Source organism: Lycorma delicatula, chromosome 4 (assembly GCF_047948215.1).
Source record: "Lycorma delicatula isolate Av1 chromosome 4, ASM4794821v1, whole genome shotgun sequence".
NCBI classification, from domain to species: domain Eukaryota; kingdom Metazoa; phylum Arthropoda; class Insecta; order Hemiptera; family Fulgoridae; genus Lycorma; species Lycorma delicatula.
This window is the reverse complement of record NC_134458.1, coordinates 56,535,889-56,551,362: the sequence shown is the minus strand read 5'-3', so window position 1 is coordinate 56,551,362 and position 15,474 is coordinate 56,535,889. Positions and strand designations below refer to the sequence as shown.

General features: G+C 32.3%; 1 protein-coding gene across 3 annotated transcripts in view; it reads right to left on the bottom strand.

Moving 5' to 3' along the window:
- Positions 1-6,570: 6,570 nt before the first annotated feature.
- The window catches only part of LOC142323411 (MAM and LDL-receptor class A domain-containing protein 1-like), an 89,341-nt gene continuing 80,437 nt past the window's right edge, over positions 6,571-15,474 (bottom strand). For all 3 annotated transcript variants that reach the window (XM_075362992.1, XM_075362994.1, XM_075362993.1), the window contains 3 exons: positions 13,033-13,229; positions 7,743-7,908; positions 6,571-7,035 (listed from right to left, as the gene is read on the bottom strand). In XM_075362992.1, the coding sequence (XP_075219107.1) occupies positions 6,989-7,035; positions 7,743-7,908; positions 13,033-13,229 (410 nt within the window). In that variant the 3' untranslated portion in view covers positions 6,571-6,988. The remainder of the gene's footprint in view (positions 7,036-7,742; positions 7,909-13,032; positions 13,230-15,474) is intronic.

Below are 15,474 nucleotides of genomic sequence, written 5' to 3'. Positions count from 1 at the left end.
GGATTACTTAAAAGAAACTGTTTATAGGAGGAACAATTCACACATCCTGCAGGAATTGAAGACAAACATTACCAATGCCATCCAGGAAGTAGACAGGGTAGAACTAACAAGAGTAGGCAGGAACATGATCAGACATGTTGACAAGTGCATAAAAGTGGATGGACATCATTTTCAATACCTGTAAATTATTATGTAAGTGCTAATTAACAGTTATTTAAATACTAAGTGATGAGGTCTGTTTTAAGTTGAACACCTGTATTTATAAATACTAATTTTTATTTGTCTACTAACTAAGCTGTGGAACATTAAATTTAAATACTCATTATCATTAATATCAGCGGGCTGTATGTGTAGCATACAGTTCCTGGCATAGGAATTCAGTTCATACACACCTATGCTCTCTCTCATACACAGACTGTTTAAAACAGTAAGAAATGTTTTACTCACTGTGTAATTTCTGTTCAGTTCATAGTGTAATAATTGAACGCATATATTTAGAATAAAATAATCTAATGTAAATAACATAATCATCATCTTTGCATTAATAATTTTCAGTGTTTATTTTTCTACTGACCTAAAATAATTGTAGAATTAAGAACTTTATTTGTGTAGTTTTGGTTGTACTATAATATTATTCCATGTAAGTTATTGATAAATTCTACTGTAGGCATAATTATAATATAGTATTACAAAAGATATACATAAGTATTTTTTTTTTCATAGCATGAATGATAAATCATCATCCTGGAAAGCAGTTACGATAAGAGAACATTAATCAACCTTATATTTCTTATAGGCCTATTCTAAAAATAACTCAAATAAAATAAGAAGTTAAATAACTGTTATAAATTTAGTAAATTACTGACCATGCCAAAACAGTTTTCTTTTATATCAGGAAATTTTGATGTAAATCTTCAGAACTGTGATGTTGATTACTCACTCTTATAATGAAAGGTGGTTAAATAAATGATCCCTTGAATAATATGAATGTTACTGTGTACAAACAGCACTGTATATTAAAAAAAATAAAAAAGTAACGTACTTTTAACTTGACCACAAAATTTCTGTAAAATATAAAAATTTAGTTTATTTTACAACCTTAAAATAAAACAAGTAATTTACTGTGACAAATCTTCAGGTTCACTGTCTTTGTTGTCACAGAGATTTATAATAAATAAAATGGTTCATTGTTTCTTCTAACAGCTCTATGACAAAATCGTCTTCCTGAAGTTTTTCAGCACGACTAATGCACCTAACCCAGTCGTCAGTGGTTTCACATTCAATGGCATCATTCAGTAACACTTCAGCACCTTTTATTTTAAAAGTATTGTTTCTATCAGCAACATCTCTTTTAATTTGGGCCCACAGAAGTTAAATTGGGTTAAGTTGACAGTGGTATGGTGGAAGGCGTACCACTTCATGACCCATACTTGCTGCCAACTCATCAAATTTGTAAATTTTGTATTTTCTACTATGTTGTTGAACAGTATTTAGAAGATCAAGCTTAGTGACTGAAGAACCTGGGTTAGTGTTTTTCTCTTTTAACCATTCCCTTATGTCACATTTGTTTGTGTTATTAGTCGGCACCTTTTCCTTACATCTGGAATGGTAACTTGCGTTATCCATGACAATGACACATCCTTCTTCTAATCCACAAAGCAAATCCGTGAATCAATCTGTAAAAACCTCTGCATTTATTTCATTATAGAAATCACCAGATTTATTCGATTCAAGCAATAGTTTGGCATTATTAATAAAACCATACCTAGCCGATCCAGTATGACATAAAATTAAAACAGCAACCTTTACCAACAGGAACTTTCAAGACTCCTCCTGTACTTGACGAATTTTGGCAAATATAATTTTTCAAGCGGTTTTGATTTACCCAAGGTTCATCTAAATAAATAATAGATTTATTTAATTTTCTTTAGTGGATTTTCTTTGTTTTGAATGTTATGCATTTTTTTAGGGAATGTTATAAAACAATATCTTGCCTTTCCATTAAAAACTTTCTACCATCGTTACATTTTTTAATGAAAATCCAAGATTCTTACAAATTCTTCATAAAAAAACATCATGCTACCAATGTAATTAATTCTCTCTTGTAATGTGTGCTTTACTTTGTGAGTGGTATGATACTCCCCATGGTCATAGAACGCAAGGACAGTTCTACAGATCATGTCCTTATCAAAATCATTCATATCTGTTATGGATTTATTATGTGGTCGTTTTTTCTTTGGAGAAGAAAAAGAATTTACACTAGTTTTGTTATCAGCTTTCCTTTTGGTAGCGCCCTTATTACCTTCTGCAGTAATTCACTCAACAGTTCTGAGAGAAACACAACAAGCATCTTCTGTAGCTTGTTGAATGTTGGAAAAGTACTCATGAAAAATATCACTGGACGTTTTTAAATGTTGAAAATAACTAAACATCATACACAATGTTTTTACTCTGATATTATAAATCAGGTGAAAATACAGACTTTTTAACAATAGATCACACACATAAGAAAACACTCCTACAATCGCAGTTATAAAGACATGTACTCTGCACAGTGAAAGCATGACACTGTTTTTGTGGCAACTTGTACATGGTCACGTGGAGTAGGAGAGTTGGGTCATAGTGGGGGATGACAAGGCAAGTGGATGCTACCTATTGACAGGTGGTGGGGAAAACCGCCGTTATAAATGGTAATGAGTATAATTGTTGGTCAAAGCAGCCTGAACAACATGAACTTGAAAGTTAAGTTTTTAGGCTTTGGATGTTCTGAGTTTAAGCCTACTAAATACAATGCTGTTGTGCTTCCTAAAGTAAATGTTTTTCCTTATTTCTATTCTTTTATAATTTAGTATGTTTGTATTCTCTATAAAAATATTCCGTATGTAAGATATTTCTGCAATTGGATCTCCAGGTAATAATACTCAAGTAAATGTCTTCAAAAAGCATTAAAGCTGACACTCTTAGTCAGATCTTGGAATATTAGATATTTAAATAAGAGTGGTGTACTAAATAATTTAAAACAAAAAATATGTAAGTTAGGGCTACATGTTTGATTAGAAACAATGAAGTGATATGGAAAGATGAGCCCCAAAATTAAATTATAGAAATGCAGGTGTAGAAATACTATTGTAGAAGAATATTTAATTACATATGTATATATGAGGTCTGTTTTTTTTCAATTTCCAATTGTGTATCTAAGTAAACAAGAGATAGGTAGGAGCCAGGTCTGGGCGTTGTGCCACCCCCTACCACAACCTCTGCCATTGCCAGCTCCATTGCATCAGTCTGAGCCGAGCTATGGGTAATTGAGCATGAACGCTATGATCGATGCTCCCGCCAAGTGTGAGTTGCGAAGTGCGATACATTTTCTGCAAGCAGAAGGATGTGCTGCTGAAATCCATCGCAGAATGAGCCTAGTGTATGGTGAAAACTTACGAGAGTGATGGTAGTATACGGGAATGGTGTAGGAAATTTAAAAAATGGATGTCTGTGATGAAGGTGGGCAAGGACACAAGTCTGTTGCTACTGTATGCCTGGTTGAGCGTTGATGATTTAGTCCGCTACAAATGGAGGTTTATGATAAGCGAACATTTTGCACAAATTCCAGAAATTTCAAGGTCTTCTCTGTACACAATTGTAACTAAAGACATAGAATATCGGAAACTATGTGCATGTTGGGTCCCAAAAATGTTGAGTCATGGTTACAAAATGCAGCGAATAACATCAGCCTTAATGTTTCTCACATACGATAATGAGGGGGAAGAGTTTTTAAAGTCTGTCATTACTGGCAATGAGACTTGGATCCAGTATGATAATCCGTAAAACAAAGAACAGTCTAAGCAGTGGATGCACACTTTTTCTCCAAACAAGCTGAAAAAGTTCAAACAGACAAGAGCAGCAGGAAAACAATGTCTACAGTTTTTTGAACTATAAAGGTGTCTTGTTGGTGGAGTTTATGGAGCAGAGGACAATAACAAAGGAAGTTTACTGTGAATCTTAATGTCGCCTCCATAGAGCGATCCAGAACAAAGAGGCATGCTCTTGTCCGGCGTGGTTTTGATGCACAACCGTACTGTGCCAACATGACAGAAGAACAAACAGTTCAAGTTCAAACAGTTCAAGTGGGAAGTTTTCGGTCATCCACCATATAGTTCAGACCTAGCACCTAGTGATTTTCATCTCTTTTGAAAATTGAAGGTTGGACTCTTTGAATTGATGGTTGGGTGGACAACACTTTGTCACCAACGAAGAACTTCAGGAGGCTGTCAAGACAGTTACCTCAATGGTGGGAAACTTCTTTGAAGAGGGGATCGGAAAGCTGGTGTCATGATATGACAAATGCTTCAATCATTTTGGAAATTATGTAGAAAAATAAGTTAGATACTATTCAACTTTTAATAATAAAATGATTTTGTTTTGTCAATGTGTCTTTTTTTTTATAGCCTATCAGAGGTTGAAAAAAACAGCCCTTGTATATATATATATATATAGCTTGTAAATTCATTTTACATTCTGCGATTCAGTTTCAAAATCTCTACCTAATATTTTTATTTAGTCCATCGACTTTCTGTATTTCCAGGCCAACCATGTGTGTATCTTCTTTTATGATTTTTTTAAAAGTTCAGAATCAGTGGTTCATACTTAATATAAAATTCTGAAAGCTTAATTACACTTTTTTAATTTGACGTAATCAACTATTTATCTTTCTATGATGGTATTCCTTCCTATCTTCCATTGCCATAAAATTGTCATCTTTTATATACTTGATTAGATCATCTACTCATACTCATCACTATTCATATACATATATATATATATATATATATGTATACTTATCCAGGAGAAGATGGAGGGATGGAAAATATATACAAAGGAGTAGATGATCTAATCAAGTATATAAAAGATGACAATTTTATGGCAATGGAAGATAGGAAGGAATACCATCATAGAAAGATAAATAGTTGATTACGTCAAATTAAAAAAGTGTAATTAAGCTTTCAGAATTTTATATTAAGTATGAACCACTGATTCTGAACTTTTAAAAAAATCATAAAAGAAGATACACACATGGTTGGCCTGGAAATACAGAAAGTCGATGGACTAAATAAAAATATTGGGTAGAGATAATGTAAAATGAATTTACAAGCTAACGGATAGTGACTTCAGTTTACTTATGAAATCTATGGTAAGTTTTACGAGACTAAGGAAAAATCTTACAAAAAAGATTTAAAAAAAAGTACGATTGTAGAAGATTGAAATTGCTTCTGGGATCCTACAACAGATGTCCTCTTGAACTCTAGAAATTGTTGAATTACCTGTAGTTTGGATTAGTATCTTGTGTTTATAAATCTATTAAGCCCTGCTCTTTTAACTTTTTGTAACTATGATCCTGTATAACTATAACATATAGCCTATATAACTACAATAAAACCTATATATCTATATCTCCTACAATCCAACTACAATAAAGATCCAATATATTTCCTATAATCCTATTTAACTTATATATTATCTAACATGCTACAACCACGATCCTGACATTTCATGCCAGGCGAGTCATTATTGATTGATCAATTAGAAAAAAAGAATTCAAAATTTTAAGCACATTGTTATCAAAATTTCTAACTTTATCCAGAAATTGATATTGATGTCTATGAGATTTTTATTTTTAAAAACAATTGATAAATTTATTAAAAAAGAAGAAAAAACATTTATGATTTTGAGTACATGTAAAATATTTGTCTGCAGATTTGATGTGAAGAAAAAAATTTACTTCTGAATAAAATAAGTGAGATGGGGAGGAGAGTTTCTTGTTTACATTCCTGGTGTGACTCAAGAGGTTAAGCAACATTGAACTCTTGATTTTAATGAATTTGAATGATAATTAAATTCATCAGATTCATTGTTTTATAATACAAAAAGAAAAAAAAAATCCATCAGATATTGTTAATATACTGTAGAATATATCTTCATTGTTCCTTTCATTTCCCTTCCAATTAGTAAATTTAAAATAACAAAAATGTTATTTATAGCAGCTATTGCTCTCTGTCAGTATTAAGAGAAAAAAAACCTAATTTTATTCTGTTTCACTGCACGAAACTTTCAGTTTTATAAAGGCAACTGCATTAGAAAACTAATGTCAGAGGATCAGTTAACGAATATGTTGTGTGATATATAATTTTCCTCTTTCATTGTGTATTTTTTAGCATTGTATGCTGAATGCAGATCTAATTTTTAGTACTAATTGCAGTTTAAATTAGAAAAAAGAATAGCTTAATAATGTTAGAATATTTGGAACTTCTATGTTAAGTCCTTGAAGTAAGTGTTGCTATGGGTGATGTGATTTTTTGTCTGTGGTTATACTCTTGTGGAGTAACTGAAAATAATTATATGAGAAAAGTGTAACAAGTGTCAATAAATTTTAGTCATTCTGTCGGTCTTTAGTTTTCCTTTAAATGATTTTCACTTGATTGAAAGAATTAAATTACTTTTAGTTCAACAAAGCAACTTATATTATTTTTCAGTTACAGATTTTGTACAACAAACACATAAATAGAAGTATAAAACAAATAAAAGTGAAATAATTTTTTTTTTTATTTTGGTACTGATATCAAATTTTTTTTTGAGAATTTAAAAATTTATTTATGACAAGATTGTTACTCATTACAGTTAAAGACTAGAGCTGTAATATACAACACATTTAATAAATAGTTAAAGAATAACTTAAAAACGTCTTTAAAATATGTATATAAATAATACAAATAATACACACTAATTTACGTAAAGGAAAGTATTTTACAAAATGTTGTGATAGGTAACACAAATATCTTTTTATAAAAAAAAATCTGAAGTACTAATAAAAAAAAAAGTTATAATTAATAAATAAATTATTATGTGAGCCACAGAAAAAATGCAGCTCTTGGTTAACTGCTGCAATGTAACCAGTATGGAAGCCATTTCAGCTTACGAAGAGGAAGAATTCTGCCAGTTACTTTTGTCCATCTTGGTCTTTGATAACTGCGTTGGTGGGGCGTGCTAGAAGAAAAAGGAGATGTTATTTTTTAGTACAGATGTATTTATAGAATTGTTACTGTTAATGTGTGAATTTGTTATTTAATAAAACAATGGAAATAGATATGTTAATATATATAATCTAAATGCTACTAAAGGTTTTAACAATATTGATTATTTTAGACCTCAATTTCACTGAATGTGTATATTTATTTGTATTTCTGCAATAGCAGAGTAAATAAAAGTATATTTTAATCAAATTCTTATGTATATATAGACTAGTGTTCCTTATAGGCTGTCATTCACTTTAGCAAATAAAACTTAAAGATGTGCACCATATGATAGAAATGCACAAGATATTTATCAGATAGTAATTGGGTACTATCTGTTATTCAATTAAAAGAAAATTAAAAATTAATATAATGAAATAGATCTTGGTTTTAACAGACATGAGTTATTTCATAGAATAGTGGTGTTTTTATGTGGAATAATGCAGTTAAACAATTTCAACAGCAATATCGAAATTATTGGCAGCTATTTTGCAGAGAATGCTGGAATTTATCAACCTGAGTTTATGATCATATCTGTATTTGCGTGTGTGTGTGTGTGACTAGAAAAAAATATGTGAACAAAAATTACAAACATGCCTTCAAACTGTAGGGCATAAACAATGAGATCATTAGTGATTCAAATATCTGGTATTACATTAGTTACATTGTGCTTTAACTTACTTGGACAAGAACCAGGTGAGAAAGAAAAATCATCTAATGCAAATCCACCATTTGTTGCTTGTCCCTCAATAATTATTCTAAATTCTGAGCTTGACTCGAGTGTAACTTGAGCATGTAGCCATGTTGGCCTTGTTGTGTCCATGTTTTTTGCTTCTAAGCTCCATACCTGTTGACGGAATAATTTTATTGAAAGAATAACATATCGATAAAATACAGGTGATTCAGGAGGAAAAGGAAATGACTTGGTGACTGATTCTAGAACTTAAAATAAGAAAAAACATTCATACAACATATGTTCCATAACACTTTGTTATTGAGTTATGGCTTATGGTTATTGAATAAGAAATTTCACCTGGATTTCAGTTCCCCCAATGAAATGAGGTCAAAATAAAATTTTTAAGAGGTTAAAGTCTATCGTTACTAGCAACGAGACTTGGATCCAGTATGACAATCCAAAGAACAGTCTAAGCAGTGGATGCACACTTCTCCAAACAAACCGAAGAAGTTCAAGCAGACACTGACCAACAGGAAAATAATGTCTACAGTTTTTGGGACCATAAAGGTGTCTTGTTGGTGGACAAGACACCATCAAGAGGTGAACTTGGTTTCTTATGTGTTTTATCTGAAAAATCAAATAAAACATGTCTCAGAACTGTATCTACCTTAATTTTCATGAAATCCAATGTAAAACAGAAAAATTTGGTGACAGGAAACACATTTGTTTAGGTTTGAAGTACAATAACTTTGTGACTAATAAATGAGTAAATTTTATTATAAAAACTTGTAGAGAATCTAATTTGAGAAAATTGAAAAATAAAGTCTACAAAAACAAAAAAAAATAGCTTTTATTATTAAAAACAAAACTTAACAGAAAAATGTTGTTATAAATTTGGAAAAATTAAAAACAGTTGTTTTTAGTACAATAAATTCAGACCTTTGAAAAGTCATACTGGCTATATGCTTCAACATTAATTTGAATACTACTCATTTTTGTCATAAAATTGTGGTTGTGTCAATAATGTTCAGTGGTTTAATTGTTTTTGACAGAATTTTGATTGTTTATTTATTTTTGAAAATCAAGTTATGTAGCGCTTTTGTGTTTCATGAACTCTAAACTGTACCTACATATTTCCAACTGAATGAGTTTAAAAAAGTTAAATTCCATTTTGAATTCTTTGTTTTGAAAAATGCCATTTCTCTTTGCTCGTACAGAATATGCTGATATGATTTTTGTATACGCTTTTGCATTGGAAGTGTTCCAGCTGCAGTGGAAGAATACTAGTGTAGGTATCTTGCATGAGTAGTTCCAAACTGTAAAGTATTTTGTAGAATTTTTATTAAACTTTGTGAGAATGGTACATTTCTCAGCACTCATGTCTCATCTGAACATCAACCAGTACATGGTGATGAAGGGAAACAATCTTTAGGTGGTGCAGCTTAGTCCTCCAACGAGCACGCAAAGAATTTCTACACGACTCAACATTCCACAAAGTACAGTATGAAGGACATTATATGCTCACAGATTGCGTCCTTATCATGTTCAGAAAGTTCAACATCTCCAGCTTGGTGACCATGTCAGATGACTGCAGTTTTCAATGGGTTAATAATAATCACTTAATTCCATTCATACTCTTCAGACAAAGTTACTTTTACCCATAGTGGCATAAACAACATGGAATTCACATCAGTGGTCTGAAGGAAACCCACATGCTGTACTTGAATCAAATTTCCAGCCACGATTTTCAGTGAACGTTTGGTGTGGCATGATTGACAACCAATTATTAATAGTCCCTTTCAAACTAGAACAGCAAAAAAAATATACACTGGTTTATACTGTATTAATTTGCAATAAATGTTTGAAAATTCCATCACTGACATTGATATACTTTTCAACTAGTTTCCTTACATTTTCTGTCACTAATCTAATGATATCTTTGTGTTCCTTGATGAGGGGAGCAGCATTGAGAATGTGAGCGATCAGTTTATCATGTGTGTGTGTACTTTTTGCTTGTATATCTTGCATTTCAACCATCCCCATAAAGTAATCTAAGGGTGTAAGGTCTGTCTGGTGATCTAGGTAGCAAAGTTTCTGGCCCTCTACGTCCAATCCACTTACTAGTAAACCTTTCATCTGAGAATTGTCTTACTTCGTTCATGAAATGTGTTGTTGCTTCATCAAGTTGATAGTACATTTAATTTCATTTTGCCAGTGAGAAGAAATTTTCAAGCACTTGAAGAAATTCATTGTTTAAAAATTCCAGATAATTTCTCCCCTTGACACGTTCTAGTGTGAAAGGGCTTATTAATTACCGCTATTTTTTTATTGTTTACAAATTTGTAACATTTCTCTGTTTTGTTTTTAATAATAAAATTTATTTATTTATTTTTTTTTGTTTTTTGTAGACTTTATTATATCAATTTTCTCAGAATTAAATTCTCAAGTTTTGATAATAAAATTTACTCATTTATTAGTCATAAGGGTGGCGCACGAAATGATCCAACATTTGTTTTGGCAATAATTGTTTAGGTTAATAATTATTAATTGTTTATGTTGGCAGAAGTGACAGCAGTTCATGAATATTAGTTTTTTCTATTTCCGAGTGTGCTGTTTGTGTATTGTTCCAAGATGGCTGACAAAGGAAGACTGAATGTTGAACAGCATGTAAAGACTGTTGTTTTTTAATGAAACGAAAAGTGTGGTGCCTACACAAAGACGGTTTCGTGCATACTTTCAAACTCAGTGGTCGCCCTCATTTAAAACAATGCGTAGACTTTACAAAAAACTTAATAGTGATGATTCACTATTTGAGAGTAAGTGCAAATGTCCTGCCAATGTTCATTCTTCACAGAATGTTGAAGATGTCAGAACAGTGTTCCTGAGGAGCCTGGGCAAATCAACAAGAAAAGCAGCAGCACAACTTGGGATTTCTAGGCGATCTGTGCTATAAATTTTAAAAACTAATTTGCATTGTTATCCATACAAAATAACAGTGTTGCCTAAATTAACAGTTGACAACAAATGTTAAAGATTTGACTTTGACTGATTGGGCTGTGAACCAAGTCATATTATTGAACAATGTTTGGTTTTCAGTTGAGGCACATTTTCACCTAGACAGGTTGTTAATAAACAAAATATGTGTTTCCAAAAATCCACTTGCGCTTCATGAAAAGGTGCATCATGCTCCAAGAATTATGGTATGAGCTATTATCCCAAGTCATGGGGTAATAGGACATTCAACAGACAGTGAACAGTGAATGTTATCTAAAGATGCTGTGTAATAATTTTGTTCCTCAGCTTCTTGCAAAAGGGTTTCAAGTAGAAAACAAGTGGTTCATGCAGGATGGAGCCAGATCACACACAGCTGATGTTGTTTTAGACTTTCTTCATGAAACTTTTAACATAAATGTAATTTCAAACCAATTTCCTAATCGTTTTGCGTGTGGACAGAACTGGCCCCCAAGCAGCCCTGATTTGAATCTGTGTGATTATTTTCTTTGGGGATTTCTAAAATAAAAGATTTTCTGTAACATCCTTGTACAGTGATGGAATTGCGAGTGCTGATCATTGAGGCAAGCAACAGGATAACCGAGGATATGTGTCATTGAGTTATTAACAACATAGGAGTTTGTGTTGAAGAAGTTGCTAGATGTGATGGTGGTCATATTGAACATATGATAAGCAGAACGTATTGTCCAGGTATATAGTAAACACGTATTTTACTTCTCTGTATTGCGTTTTAATTAAATATTTTTAACAAAGCCAAATGCTGGATCATTTCGTGCACCACCTTGTATAAAAAAGTTATCTACTTTAGACCTAAAAAAACATGAATTTTGTCACCAAACATTTCTGTTTTATGTTGGATATCAAGAAAAAAAATACGGAGATCAGTTCTGGAACCTGCTTTATTCAATTTTTCAGGTGAAAAAACATAAGAAACCATCAGGTTTATGCCTTGAAAATTCTAGCATGAACTCATTTCATCGGGGTAACTGAAATCCAGGTGAAATTTTTTGCTAGCCGTAACTTGATAAAGCACTTTCAGACATACGTTTTTCCTTATTTCAAACTCTAGAAGCAGTTCCCAAATTATTTCCCTTCCCTTTTGTACATCATGTATTTCATTGATTTGTGTAAAGTACACATTAACAGTTTTATAATATAGAATTTATAAAAATACTTTTGTTTGAATCTCAAGAAGTAATCTCTCAATTGATTTTAAAAAAATCAATTTTTTGCCACTAGTCCATTGGATTACAAATTATATAGTTCTCTGCCTTAGCAAATTTAAGTGACTGTCTGTTATTGCTTTACTTCTTCAAATATTATTCAAGATTAAAAACTTTAAAGCATTAATGATGCTATGAACTTCTGCTATTACAGTCTTTATGCGGCTACCCCACACCAGATTGATTCAAGAATGCAGCAGGTCATGAAACTAATTGGGAGTCTGATCTTTATCCAAATCGGGAAGAAGGAACCAAGGATAAATAGCGTTTACTGAGAAAGGTGAGAGCACTTATCCTGGCTACAACTCCTTGGGAAATAAATGAAGAAGTTATTTTTTTCTTTTAGAAATTGAGAATGTGCTTGAGAAGAAATTCAGGCTTCCTTAAGCAACAACCTTACTCATCCATGTATGTATGTCCACCGGAAGATTTGGTTGGTGTCATAGACTTGTAATTATGCTTTGACGTGAGATGGATGTGTAGTAAGTAGAAATTTCAAGTAGGACAGAGATCTAAGCAGTGTAATCTAAAAATGTTATTTGAGAATGTTTATTCAAAAATAAACCCCAGTAAATATTTATTTACTAGATGAGGAATCTGTAATTAATTAGTTTTGTATCATATTTTGCCATTTGTAATCCAGGGGCATAGCTCCATGACCAAACAGAATGGCAAGGAAAATGCTAGCTTTTGTAAAGTTTATGCAAAATAAACAATTATTTGATATGTGATTTATTTTTAGATGTAGAGCATTCAGCAGATGTATCTCTTGTTACTTTAATTAACTTGAGAAATCAAAATCTCATTATTGGTTAAATTAATAAAAACAATTATATTTTAATTGTAGAAAAAATTACTTGTGGAATGATGAGATATTGAAGAAATATAAGTTAATTTTATTTAAAAATGTATAATAAGTATTTACACTTTGTAAATTTTTAACACATTGTACTTATAGTAACATATTTTAATCATGTAAATTTAATGTCTTTTTGTTGTATAAACTTCAATTTATTTTTAAAATGTGTAGATACTATAATGTATATGAATAACTTCATACCTTTTCTGTTGCAACATCTCCTGATGAATTATCATGCCTTATAATCTGCATTAAAGCAGAATCACCAGCTCCAAATGCTGCATACCAAAAAGAAAAACATAACTGGCCTCCATTTTCACCAGATATCACTGGAGAAACAAGCTGTACCATATTGTTCCCCAAAATCTGATTGAAAAGATCATAGTAAACATAACCATCTGAAATGAAAAGAATAAATTACAATAGTTCACTAATTATTCTTGAATAGTTTACTGATTAGATCTTTAACTCATGATAGGCACTTAATAGTAATTTGTACCGACGCAGAACCGTTGAAAGTAGCATTCTACTTAACTGGAGGTCTGTGTTGTGCCTGTAGTTAATATAGTGATACAATTCTTGTATGGGTGATACAATTCTTCTTATGAAGTAAACTGTATTGCAGTGATCACTTAATGAAATTTCTAGAAAACAGCTATTTTATTTATACTGTGGTATTGTATAAAAAAGTATATATATTTTTTGTATCCTGGTATGTTCATTGAACTGATAAATTATACTTTGTTGCCGAATGACGTCGATGGCATGTGTCACTTAATAACTTGTAGTAACCCTGAGAAGAGCTGTCATCAATTGGCTTCGACGACTCATAATTAATAACCTTGTGGTGGCCTTAAAAAGGGCCGTTTTTTGTCATCGATTGGCTTTGATGGCGCATTGTAGTTTATAACCTTGTGGTAGCCCTGAAAAGGGCCAATTTTGTTGTTAGCTCTGAGAAGAACTGTTGGGTCTGGAAGCTGGTCTCTGGCGAAGTCAACTTGGCTGTAGTTGGAGAGTTACGCCGTAACTCCATCCATTGATCCTCACTACAGCATGGCAGTGGTGGTCCCCGGAGCCCCGCAGTTTCGGGTTGACATTGGTCATCTTTTGCTGGCATGGCCGAGGCAGTTCTCCTCAAGCAATCCTATGATGGACCGGCTCCTGCTGCTGAGTCCGCCAACCAGGGTGATTGAAACCCAGCGAGCTGGAGCAAGAAGGTAGTGTCTGCATTCAGCGACTAACTTGGCGGACCGGCCAGGCCTGCTGCTCTGGCAGGGATGTTGGCATTCGCCAGTAGGTCCCACGTTGAGGTGGCCAGGGAACTTCTTCCATCTTCTTCTTCTTGGTCTTCTTCAGGTGGTGGTCGATGATGAATTAAAAATTCACTCTCGTGCACGCTCTTTTATTGGAGCCTGAGAGTGGTGGGGCTGCAGCGCCACTATGGTAGGAGAACTGCGCAGCAGGAGTGATGCTTGTACCAGTGTATACTGTGTATACACTGTATATTGTTGTAGTATATATATATATATATACTGTGCTCCCAATGACATCTGAGCTGCTACTGTTGCCATCCACTGATATTAAGTTAGGCATGTATGTGGTAACAACTTATTTACTAATGATATTATCAAATTAATGTCAGTCTGATGATATTAAATATATAAGATTGGTGGTAGTGACCTGTTTAAATATTTGCATTTTTAATAATAAAATATTCAAATGGTAGTATACTCACTCTTTGAGTTATTAATATCCAGCTAAAAGTGGAAGAGCTGGCCTTATTTAAACTTTGTAAGAATAAATCTACTACTAACGGAGAATTTTCCTCTCACCTCTAAAGGAATGAAAAGTAATAAAAAGAAAACTATTTCAGAACCAGCATATCTTTTGCATCCAACATACATAGACCTGATATTTTCAAAAAATATTTTTTAAAAATTAAGAAAAAAAATTAATGTTATTCTTTAATCATCTCCTAGGTGAATAACAATATGAATCTGCTCCTAATAAGGTAAAGTTAGATAATTTCTGCATGTCTTAATTCTTTAATTCACTGTAATAAAAACTTGAAGTTTTTATTACATATAAAATATGCTGGTATGCTACCAGCATATTTTTCACTCCTGTAGAAATATGAGTAACACTGTAAGATGTATTATGAATATTTACTCTTAACAATACCAAACAGCAAGTGCATTGAATTCACTTAAAACAACACGAAGAAGTTGAAACAAGATTTACAATCTATTACTTATTTCCTGCATATATTTCTTACCTATTCAATAAAATGTAGAAAATTCATCGTGGCTGCTAACTAAAAATTTCTGTGTGCATAGTGTGGGGCTTTTTTGTTAAATCATCCCAAAAAAATATGAAAGGAATAGTTTTCCTAATCTCTCTGTAGTTTTGCTCTAAAAATATAAAAACCTGAAACTTCATCAGATATTATACTAATATAGTATTTGGCTCACAGATTGGACACCGTCTTCTCAGATACCCATCTTTCCCTCTGATAATTCCTTGGAATTCAAATATTTCGGTACCTATGTAACTATTGAGAGGATTCAATTAAAAAATATATAAAATTCATAAGATAGCCTAGTCTTTTGCCAATTCCTTGTTGAGTAGCAGAATTACTGAGAG